The sequence below is a fragment of the Mobula birostris genome, chromosome 1, assembly GCF_030028105.1.
Source record: "Mobula birostris isolate sMobBir1 chromosome 1, sMobBir1.hap1, whole genome shotgun sequence".
NCBI classification, from domain to species: domain Eukaryota; kingdom Metazoa; phylum Chordata; class Chondrichthyes; order Myliobatiformes; family Myliobatidae; genus Mobula; species Mobula birostris.
Genome location: NC_092370.1, coordinates 206,868,670 through 206,881,045, shown reverse-complemented (window position 1 = coordinate 206,881,045; position 12,376 = coordinate 206,868,670). Strand labels below are relative to the sequence as shown.

Below are 12,376 nucleotides of genomic sequence, written 5' to 3'. Positions count from 1 at the left end.
TAACAAAGTGCTCAAGAAGAAAAACAGTATTAGTTAAAAGGATAGAGTGGGACTAGACAATCAAAATTGTCATTAGTTCAGGTCTGGATAAGGGATAAATAATCTAATTACAAAAGGTTCAATGTAAGATCAAAATATGCCATGAATAGAACAAGCAGCAGTATTTTGCAATGCATTTACAGGTTAAACTAGTCTAACTTTGGAGCCAGAAGGAAAGAAAGTACATGGATTATAATTTTTGATTTACATTTTGTTCTTCTTTGGTTCAAAGTCACTATACACCACGAGGGAATTGTGCCCCAGCAAATAAACTCCAATAGAGTGAACTAAGCGACCATATTTTTAAGAAGAGTTCTGGTGAGCTCTTGCAAACTGCAATTATTTTAAACCCCAATCCTGTGAAATGAACAAAGCTTCACTTGAAGACTTAATTTCTGATTTTTTTTTTCAGCTGATCTTATGTGCCCCAAGTACAGACTACTTCACCTTTTCACGTTAAGGTAAATGTGGTCATTTAAAATCATATTGGGTAATTATAAGTATATAACAAATTAACAGCATACAATACCCACTCAATATTTCATTTGGTCCAGCCACATCAGTTTTCACAAAGATTTTGCTTAATTGCGTGTTATTTCTCATGAATTTCATTCACCTTAATAGCAACTTCCTCCAGAAGGAACACAACCTTGTCATGGTTTGGAAGCTTGGAACATGCCTCAGGAGAGCTATGTTGACTGAAGCCAGGACTTTATGCTTGGGATCTTGGTAAGGTCACCCATGCCAAATAGGTCAAAGAGTAGAGGCCAGACTAAGAGTGGTCCACCAGTCCTACAGGTTTGGGGGTTCAGCTCAGGACCAACAGTCCTAACTGGTAAAACATTGTTATGGAAACAGCAATGAACAACGTTTCTACTAAGTGCGATGTAGTTCCCGAGTCTCCACCCAGGACTTGCATGACTGACAGTGGTGAAAACAGAGGAAGCTACACAATGAAGGAAGCCCTCAACATTGCCAGAGGCCTTCACTGCCAGTGGTGTAACAGGCAATAAATACGTTTGTAAATACTAGCAACATTTGCTAAAGTTACACAAAAATATTACTTGATAAAAAAAACAGATGCAATCCATTTTGAAAAGAATAAACAGATGGAGAAAAAAGAATTGAACTGCAGATAACACATGTATTTGTTTCTTACTTGGAATGGTGTTAAGTTTTAGATAAACTACTACTGCCCACTTTTTACTGAAAGTGACTTTGAAAGGTGCTCTATTGGGAGAAGCAGACAAGCTGATGTTGAATGAGGTAGAGAATTTGACCATGTTCATGGTGATTTTCTGCAAGAATGTGTCTTAGAGACAACTAAACAGGCAGTTGCATTAAGTCAGTTATGTAGCATGGAAACAAGCTCTCTGGCCCAAATCATCTATACTCATCCCCTCTCACCTTAAATTTATGCCCTCTAGTTTTAGATTTCCCTGGGATTATTCCAACTATGCCCCTTAACGTTATATACCACTATAAGGTCACTACACACCCTTCTATACTCCGGGGGGTGGGGGAAATCCCCTGACTATCCAGCATTACCTTGTAACTTTTCTATATCCTTTCCTGATTAATTACATTCTTTCTATAACTAGGTGACTGATACTGCACACAGTACAGTACCCTGTGGTTTAACAAAACTTCTTGTACAATTGTGACACAATGTCTCACTCCAGCCCTGATTAAAAGGTAGAAAGCATGCCAAACGGTTCATGACCCTGTTCAGCTGTGTGGCCACTTTCATAGAGTCACAGAAAAGGACAGCACAGAAACAGATTTTTTGGCCCATCTAGTCCATGGCAAACCCTTTAAATTGCCTAATCCCATTAACTTTCACCACAACCATAGCCTTCTCTACCCCTACCATCCATGTACCAATCTCAACTTTTTTTTTTTTTTTTTTAAAACACTGAAATCGAGCTTGCATGCACCACTTTCACTGGCAGCTTGCTCCACACTCTAACCACCTTATATTCCCCTTAAACCTTTCACCTTTAACCCATGACCTCTAGTTGTAGTGCCATGCCACCTCAGTGGAAAAAGCCTGCTTGCATTTACCCTACCTATATCCCTCTCAAATCTCCCCTCAATTCTTCTAGGTTCCAAGAAGTAAAATCTAACCTATTCAATCTTTCCATATAGCTCAGGTCCTCCAGTCCCAGCAACATCCATCTAAATTTTATCTGTACTCAATCATACTTACATCTTTCCTGTACGTAGGTGACCAAAACTGCACACAATACTCTAAATCAGGCCTCACCTACATCCTGTACAACTTCAACATAACAACCCATCTCCTGTACTCAATACCTTGCTTTATGAAGGCCAAAGTGGGAAAAGCTTTCCTTATGACCCTATCTACCTGTGCCACCACTTCCAATGAATTATGGGCCGATATTCCCAGATCAGTTTGTTCTACGACAGGGAACCTGCAAGTACTTGTGTCCCTAGGCTTCTTTGTTCCACAACACTCTCCAGGACACTACCCATTCACTGTGCAACTCTTGCCCTGTCAGTTCATTTACTTAATTACTATTGAGATACAGCGTGGAGTAGGCCCTTCTAGTCGCGCAGCCCAGCAACCCCCAGTTCAAATCTAGTCTAATCATTATCCTACCAACCAGTAGTCTTTGGGCTGTGGGAGGAACCCAGAGCAGCAAGAGGAAACCCATGTGGTCACAGGGAGACGTACAGACTCCTTACAGGTAGCAGCAGGAAAGTTTTCTAAAATGCCACAGTCAGGATGAAATTCCATCTGCCTCTCCCTGGCCCCACTTTCCTCATTGATCTAGATCCCACATGCCCTTCACTGTCTACTATATCACCAATTTTGCTGCCATCTGCAACTATTCTAACCAGGTCAATTTCATTTTCACCCGAATCATTAATAAAGATGACAAATAAAAACAGTGGACTCAGCATTGATCATTCTGGCATACTGCTGGTCACAGGCTTCCAATCTCCACAAGCATCTTCTGACTTTCATGAAAACCAATTTTGTATTTTTCAATAACCAGTTATTTAGCCTTAGTAATGAGCTATTAACCAGATGTGTATCAGCACTTATCGAACAGCAACATCTTTAAGATAGTTCAGCATGGCTCCTGGAGAAATGCAAGACCATATTAAAAAGGGAAGTGTTAGAATAATAAGTATTATCTTAGTTAATTTCACACTAGTTGCTGAACTTAGAAAACTATGGAATATGATTCTTATGACATATTCCATAATGGAAATGCGAAAGGGGCTGAGATGAATGGAGTTATTTGGCATAAATTCCACCATGTGTTCCTATTAACAAGGAAGCAATTTATTTTACCCTGAAATACAAATGTTTACGTTAAAGCAACATTTCAAATCTCAATTCTTCAATTTAATGCATCAATCTGAAGCGTAGACTAAACCTCTCAATGCTTCACCTCAATCACACTATTCTCTCAATAAACCTTCCATAATTATCTCAAGTTAACTTTTCATAGCTTACCAGATTTTCCTCTCGTTATAGGATGGCCAGCATTGCTAGTTACAGTCAGAGTTTGAGGTTTCAGCATCTCCACAGGTGATGACTGATTACCCTGTGGTCTAGTTCCAGTAGATATTTGAATGTAAGGTCCCACAGCAGCCACACGCCCTGAGGTATTAGAATGGGTCTGGGAGGACTGTGTTCCATTAATATGACTTAGCTGACAGAGGACAAAGAAACATTTGTTAGGAAAAGTTGTATATTAAAGATAACTGTTCTACCACATTAAATTTGCATCATTATTAGATCTTACATTGACAGCATTAATGATCGAGACAATTAGAGTAACTATCCATTTTTCCCCCCTTTGGTTACATTGGATGACAATGTGCTAATGTAGTAGGATGGAAGGAAAGTGTAGGAGAAGCAGGAACACTGGACATTCAGAATGACTGGAAACACAGAAAAATTATTGCCTTTGGACCAAAAGGAATAGAATGAATACACCAAGAACAAGTCTGTGACTGGTAAAAGTTGGAAGCATTTAGATAAGTGGCCATTCCTACAAGGAATTATCTATATCTTTCTTACTTTGAAATGTAGTTTTTTTGGGAAAAAAAAAGGATACACACAGCTTTTTTAGTGTTACTTTGGTTGCTTCACAGCAACCTTACTGAATAGTTATTGTTGATAAAATAAGTTACTTCTTCCTTTCCACAGTGAATGGAGGCACTTCTGATGGACTTAAATATTATTTGACTGAATGCAAATAATTTCAAAGAAACCTAGCTCTATTGTCAATATTTTTGCAGAGTAACTTGGAGAAATAAAAAGGTACTATGGATGGTCATAGTACCCCTTACTTGGTAAAGGAATAAAATTGGTTAAACCTTCGCCTCTTTGAAAATGAACATTCAGAAAAATAGAAAACAAAGTTACAAATCACACAGCATTTCAAAACTGAAGTACTTTCATTACTGTACACTTTGCTCAATCTCAAACAAGGAAAAATTGTATCGTTCAGAATGCCATAACATTAAAATAAAGATCAGGGTCATACAGGGATGTTTTCCTTTTGGCGTGCATCAGTTTTCTTCTTCCACAATCGCTCACGAAGTTCATTAATCCTTTTGTCCATCATAGTCACTTCCATGTTACGTTTATTAAGCAGCTCCTTTTGATGCTGAAGTTTTATATTTTGTTCTTGATTAAGTTTATTACGAATCTAGAAACATCAATAAATTCGGAGTGTTAAAATGTCTGGGCTCATAATCTTTTCAAAACTTTTACTTAAACTCAAGTTTCTTTTTAGTTGCACAGAGAAAACTACTGTTACTGCTTTTCTGTTATGCAAGACATGAATTAACAGTGCTAGCACCCAGCAACAATGCTTTTGTGTAGTCAGCACCAACCCTAAACTGTAGATGCCAGATTGGTAAGGCTGGATGCCAGGTTGTTTTAAAAAAAAACTTTTTTCAAGTGGCTGCTTTTGATAAACAGCTCTTTGGTTGTTTCATTTCTTCTACACAGCTTTGTAACAGCAGTGTAATATAAATCTATGAAAGTAGCATGAAGCATTAAGAAATTCTGAGACTTAAGCAACAGAGAAGGTCCTCAGTCAAGTGAAGGCATCCATCTTACTCCAAGAGGGATGTAGCTTTTTCTACTTTTAACTTTCAGCATCACCCTACTGGTCAAAAAAAGCCAAAAAGATTTATGACAAAATACAAAAGAACTGCAGATGCTGGAAACCTTAACAATAAGCGAAGTGTTGAGCTCAGCATGTCATTCACCGTAACAGAGAAACAGAGTTAACATTGCAGGTAATTGACCCTTTATCATGAGGACCAACAACATGAAACATTAACTCTGCTTCAATCTCTACAAATGCTGATGAACTGTTCAGAAGCCCCAACATTTTCTATTAAGATTCATTACAACTTTGAAAATGGACTAAGTTTTTGTTTGGAATGCAAACACAACCGTACAAGGCTTTAGCTAGATATATGTACTTCACCTGCAGCTCCTGATACAATTTCTTCAATTCAAGTGCAGCAGGGCCTGGCATTTGACCATTGTAAGAATGCAATCCATTTGTTTTTCCTTTCCTCAGATCATCGAGTTGCTGGGTCAGTTGATCAACTTTCAACACAGCTGACTGTAACTCTCGCTGCTTCTCATGAAACATAGTATTAATGTGCTCAATTTCAGCTGCTACAGATAAAAATAAAAATATCTGTAAATATACCAGTGCTAAAATATGTTGCAATTACAGTTGGTCCCTGTTAATTGATGCAATCACATATTTGGGAGAACTCTTAAAGAACAGAAACTAATTGCAAAAAATAGCCAGGATTCCTTTTGTTTACTTAAGACACTTTGTTGCTTAGTTGGGACAGGAGACTGTTCCCAAACAGTTTCTAACCAACATCAGTCACATGCACTTGTGTGGCTGTTAGACACTACACTGTGGTCAGAGCGAGCCATTTTTAAATAGTGTCAGTTGTGTGTACTTCTGTTCTAAAAGCAGTAATTTTTGTACAGATAAGAGGTATTGCAGATGCTGGAAATCTAGAGCACGCACACAAACAACGTGCTGGAGGAACTCAACAGGTTAGGCAGCATCCATGGATAGGAATAAACGGTCGATATTACGGGCCAAGACCCTTCATCAGGACCCTTATTACTGACTTTTGTCACTGATGGTGAGAAATAAACAGCAAGACAATTCAGAACTGTTTTGCTCACTGTGGTTTCAAGCATTCAGGCTTGGATATGCCATAAATGGCCAGGAGTAAAACTGAGCAATTTCACTACATCAAGTTAGGCTCTATGAAGAATTTGAAGGGATCAACTATATTCAATGTTACACTGAAAATGAAGATTTGAAGAATGCAATAATCTGAAGTATTGTGTGAAGGCAGTCCATTATCTGCACTAGTGTGCATTATCTGTGCTGATTTTATTCATTTACAATCAAAGAAACACAGCAGCATACACTGGTTGAATTTCTCCGTTGATAACTATGAGGAACTAATACAGTTTTATAGTACTTATAGTAGTATTGGCAGTGTTATAATTTGTTCTGTATCTCATTTAAATGCATAATTTGTTACTCAGTTGTTTAAAAAATATCTTTTTAACTATTCCCATGAAGCTTCAGCTAATTGGGGCAGCCGCTTAATTGAGCCACAATATACTAGTCCCCAATGTGTCCCAATTCACCAGAATCCACTCTAATTCAATTTCTTTTTGGTAACTATTAGCAGAGAAAGTATCAAACTTCAGTACACAGCATAGAGGAAACCTGGAGACTGTGGTTTTGTTCCTTTAAACATACATGCATCAATATCTGTATGAGATGACTTGTATTCACAGATTCTTACCATACATTAGGTCTTCATTTGGCCCAACATGCTTGCGCTGGTTCTCTGATTTAGACCAACATTTAGGCTATTTCCCACCTTCCTGCAAGTTAGTTATCTTCATGCAGAGCCACAGTGTGAAAGTTTCAAAGGAATCTGTTACCAATATCCTTTTACATACACTGCATGAACTATCTGCATGAAAAGAATTCTCAGCTCCTTACTAGTCATTTTGACAATTATTTGAAATTTGATCTGATTACTAATTTACCTGCCAGAAGAAACTATTCTTCTACTTGCTCCATAAAGACTCCTTAATTTACAAATATTATTTAATTGCTCTTGGATAGCAACTCAAGTTATCCAACTCACAGAACCAAGTCACCTTGTGCCTTCCTCAAACCCTCACTATCCTACCCAGAACTGTACAGAATCTATCAGCCCAGAGAAACCAGAGATTCAAGTTGATTCATATAAGTCAGCCTTCATTATTTTTAAAAACTACAGAACCAAATTACCCAGCTAACTTCAAAGCTGAATATGCATGCCCAATTCCCTTGATTCTTTCACCCCAACAATTTTGCACCATAGCTGACATATACAGCATAGACCCTACCACTGGAACTGGAGTCAACAGTTCTTTGAAACAAATAACATTTTTAATTGTTACAACTTTACAATTTTTAAAAAAAGCAACTCGAAACAATAAAACATTTAAAAATGTTTCTAAATGTCTCTAATCACTTTTTACTGTCAGAAACCTGAACACCAATACACCTTGTGAAATAACAACAGCTAATGTATACCAGCAGTCCACTAGGAACTTCACAGCTACAAAAAGTGAGTGTGATTGTCAGCACCCCACAAAAGGTGAAGGTGAGACACGGATGAGGACCATCATTATCCAGCTCAATGTAGAAGCCAAATCCCCAATTATTTTTAAAAGTGGGCAGTTGAAAATTGAAACGTTGAAAGATTATTGAAATGGGGTAGAAAAAAGAATTAGATGGAGAGCTACTTTAGATCAACACAGGATGTAGATTGTGTAGTAAAAGCAAGACTGTGGCTATTACAAATGAGCACTTACTAATGCATCTTAATTCATTTTTGAGAAAAAATTCAAACATGAAATTTTGAATACTCACAAAGATTGCCATTTATAATTTTACTGTAGTCCACCTGTCCTCGCATAGCTCGTATCTTCTTCAACTTTGCTTCCTGGCTCTCCATCCGTTCTTTTAGTTTTTGTAACTTGTCACTTTCTGAAACTGACTGCTGCTGGCGTCTCTCTTGCTGTTTCAGATAACGTAAACGTTGCTCCTTTTGAGGGAAGATAAACATAATAATCACTCATTTTTCTTTAAAATGTCCAGACAACAACCATCATAGTGCATCAATTAGTAGCTTTACAATTGAGAACTTAAATGCCCAATGGAAATTTGGAAGTTTAAACTTTCTGGTAACCAAAAATCCACATTACTAGCTTTCATTGGGCATAACACACATTATTATCCAAACCACAAAGCCAAGTGTTATATTTCTTCCAAAATAAGCCTCTTTATATGAGATGGCATGAGATAACATTATGACGTTATTGGCACCCAAGGAAGCTTTAAGAATTTAAAAATCTTCAGTCACCAAATGATTCAATGTACATTCACCTCCCTCTAAAGCCTCTTTTTCCACACCCTCCCCCCCCCCTTTTGGTTCTCCCTCCTTTCTGAAATCGTAACCAGTCTGTATATTGAATCCCGGGCTCTACTAATTGGTTTGATGTGGTGTTGGAAGAGAAAAGAGGGATGCACTGAGGAAACCAAGGAGAAAGCAGGGGGGTGGGGTGGAGATAAAGCAACTAGCTATCAAAAGTAGTAGTGATCTTCATATGAATGAGAAATCTGTCACATTGAAATAGCTAAACTTTTAAAGAAAGAGAAGAAAAGATCTTCTTTCACTAGCCTATACCAGGAAGCTGAACCTTTCCTCTATCTATTTCACACCAAGGAACAGCAAGGCAGACCATACTACGCAGCGGTCCCCAACCACCAGGCCGCGGACCGGTACTGGGCCGCAAAGCATGTGCTACCGGGCCGTGAGGAAACAATACGAGTCAGCTGCACCTTTCCTCATTCCCCGTCGCGCACTGTTGAACTTGAACATAGGGTTGCCAACTGTCCCATATTTGCCGGGACATCCCGTATATTGGGCTAAATTGGTTTGTCCCGTATTTCCCCCGCTAAGGTAGAGTGTTCCTATGAAACCTTTCGTGCCGAACTAGCGTAAAGCGAAGAAGCAATTACCATTCATTTGTATAGGAAAATTTTTTGAGCGTTCCCACACCCAGAAAATAACCTACCAAATCATACCAAATAGCACATAAAACCGAAAATTAATAACACTAACATATAGTAAAAGCAGGAATGATATGATAATTACACAGCCTATATAAAGTAGAAATAATGTTATGTATAGTTGGGAAGATGAAAGCAAAACCGATTTGTGGAAAAAAAATTGGCACGTTCACACATGTGCACATGGATGCCCGTGCAAGGCTTCATGCTCATGGTAGTCTTTACTGGGGTAAAGTGTCCCAGGATTTGACTGCTACTTTTGTCCCTTATTTGGGAGTAAGAAAGTTGGCAACCCTAACTGTAAAAGATATGTTGAGGTGAGTTTAACCCTACTTGAACACCCCCCCAACCCCCTCCCCTCCTGGTCAGCAAGAATATTGTTAATATTAAACCAGTCCGCGGTGCAAAAAAGGTTGGGGACCCCTGCTATACGGGATCACCCTTGTGCCGTACTTCCCCTGCTAAGGTAGAGCATTCCTATGAAACCTCTCGTGCTGAAATAGTGTAAAGCGAAGAAGCAATTACCATTAATTTATATGGGAAAAATTTTTTGAGTGTTCCCAGACCCAAAAAATAACCTATCAAATCATAACAAATAACACAGCACCTAAAATAATTCTAACATACAGCCTATATAATGTAGAAATAATGTATGTACAGTGTAGTCAGGAAGATTAAGCCAAAACCGATATGTGGGAAAAAAGAATCGGCACGTACACGCATGCGTGCATCATGCATGCGCACACAGGTGTCCATGCAAGGCTTCGTGGTCATGGTAGTCTTTCTCGGGGTAAACACAAGCGTCCCGTCAACACACACAAAATGCTGGTGAACACAGCAGGCCAGGCAGCATCTATAGGAAGAGGTACAGTCGACATTTCGGGCCGGGACCCTTCGTCAGGATTTAACTGCTACTTTTGTCCCTTATTTGGGAATGAGAAAGTTGGCAACCCTAACTGTAAAAGGCAAGTTCAACCCTACTTGAACACCACCCCCAGTCGGACGGTCCGCAAGAATATTGTCAATATTAAACCGGTCTGCAGTGCGATAAAGGTTGGGGACCACTGCTACATAGTTTTAGCAAAGGGTTGTGTGATTGATAAACCAACCATAGTAAGATATTTTAAAAAGAAACTTACAACTAACACATTATTGAGAAACAGCAGTAAACTATGATTCATTTAGAAAATCTTGAAATACATACGTATAATCAACTTGATTAGATCCTGCTGAAAATAGCGACTTAAACACAAATCTTGAGTTACTGCTTTTTATTTTGTTCAAATTAACTTCCTCTTCAATCTGCATGACTAACCATAGTTGATACTTGCGTTTAAACTTTACTTTCAATTGCTCTTAAGCAGCCACAATGAAAACTTTTCTTCAATCTACCAGTTGGTCCTCTGTGGTATCCAATCCAATTTCAAATATACATTCCTAGATTTATTAGTTTTCCCCACTATAAACAGACAAGCCTGTATGGAAAGCTGTGTTTTGCAGATTATCTAAACACAGTGTACCATACCATGTTTATTTGGTGTGTGAGGATAAGACGAGGTGATATCAGTTTAGTGTGTCTCAGCATTAAATTTCTGCAATGTACATGAACTAAAGCTCTTTTAATGGGTACCTACTAGTAGAATTCTTATACAATCATATTCCTAGATTTTTCGCACATTTAAAGATGCACATAATTTAGGCACATTTAGTTTTAGTAAAATGAGATACTCCTACGACATCCAGTTTGGAAGGATGCTCTGCTCCTAGATCACAATGCGAATTATCTACCCCCTTCTCTCATTCTTCTTGTGAGGAAGAACCTAGTCACGAGTTAGTACTTCCTTAAAAAAAACAACAGAATGTGAACTGGAATCTTAGAGACAAAGTTGTACTGCACAGATGAACTTCAACCCACTAGAACCACCTCAACTACTTTTCCCCAACTACAGCATCATCAGGTGCCATGGCCAGTTTGAGCTTTGATTGCCATGGCCCACAGACTCCTGTTTCAGGTCAAGAGGATCAATTCACTGGTATTCATTTCCAGTTCTCTGACTGCTGTCTCTATCATCATTTGACTTTGACTTCCTCTTGCCTTCTTCGCTTCAATCTTTCCCATAATTACCGTGCATTCTAACTCCTCTTTCCTAGTCACATGTCCAATGAAGTCACATTGCTTTTTCATGATCTTATACATTATTTCTCTTTTTGTGAATTATCTGAAATTATTGTTTTCACTGCCAACTTTGATTCCCAAGATGTCTTATTTTTTGTAATATTGTTTCACTGTACACATTAAATCAGGAGAAAACACACCCTTGTCTAAACACCCTTGACTTTTGTAAATTGACTCACTTCTCCATCTATTCTTACAGCAGCAGTTTGTTCCCAGTACAGATTTCTGATTAGGCAGAGATCTTTCGAATCTAGATCTAGAATTTCTTGTAAGATTTCAAATAACTTATTATGCTTCACTTTATCAAGTGCTTTTGTGTAGTCGACAAAACAAACCTTTCCCAACTACACTAATCCCATTTATGCATACTTGATCTGTATCCTTCTAGGTTTTTTCTATTCAAGTACCTATCTAAAAGTCACCTATGCAGTGATTGTATTTGACTCCACTACCTGCTTTGGCAGCAAGTTCCAGATTCATCCACTCTTAAAACTCTGTTCTCTCATCTTAAACTTGTGTCTTTGTTTTTGATGCTTTACTGTGAGGAAAAGATTCTAACTATCTATCCTATTTATGCCACTTATAATTTTATATATCTCTATCAGGTCACCCCTCAGCCAGCTTTGTTTCGGGGACTCAAGCCCAACTTATACAATCTCTCCTGCAAATAAATTCCTGGCAACATTCTCTCCTGCAAATAAATTCCTGGCAACATTCTGGCCAATCTCATCTGCACCCTCCCTAATGCAACCACATGCTTCTTATTATTAAATTAAAATCTGCAGGAAATACTCATTGAGTCAAATCATATCTGCAGGAAGAGAAACAAGACAAACAATTCAAGTTAAAGTCCCTTCGTCAAAACTGGGAAGGAGACAAAAGCAGCATGTTAAACTGCGTGGAAAAAGGGAGAGGATTTATTTAGGATGGTGTAAAACTAGGGCAACTGTGGTGATACGTTAACAACCTGATGTGAATA

General features: G+C 38.3%; 1 protein-coding gene across 6 annotated transcripts in view; it reads right to left on the bottom strand.

Moving 5' to 3' along the window:
- The window catches only part of ppp1r13bb (protein phosphatase 1, regulatory subunit 13Bb), an 84,713-nt gene that overhangs the window by 22,113 nt on the left and 50,224 nt on the right, over positions 1-12,376 (bottom strand). For all 6 annotated transcript variants that reach the window (XM_072269802.1, XM_072269819.1, XM_072269810.1 and 3 more), the window contains 4 exons: positions 8,019-8,193; positions 5,526-5,722; positions 4,569-4,733; positions 3,530-3,728 (listed from right to left, as the gene is read on the bottom strand). In XM_072269802.1, coding sequence (XP_072125903.1) covers positions 3,530-3,728; positions 4,569-4,733; positions 5,526-5,722; positions 8,019-8,193 — 736 coding nt within the window. The remainder of the gene's footprint in view (positions 1-3,529; positions 3,729-4,568; positions 4,734-5,525; positions 5,723-8,018; positions 8,194-12,376) is intronic.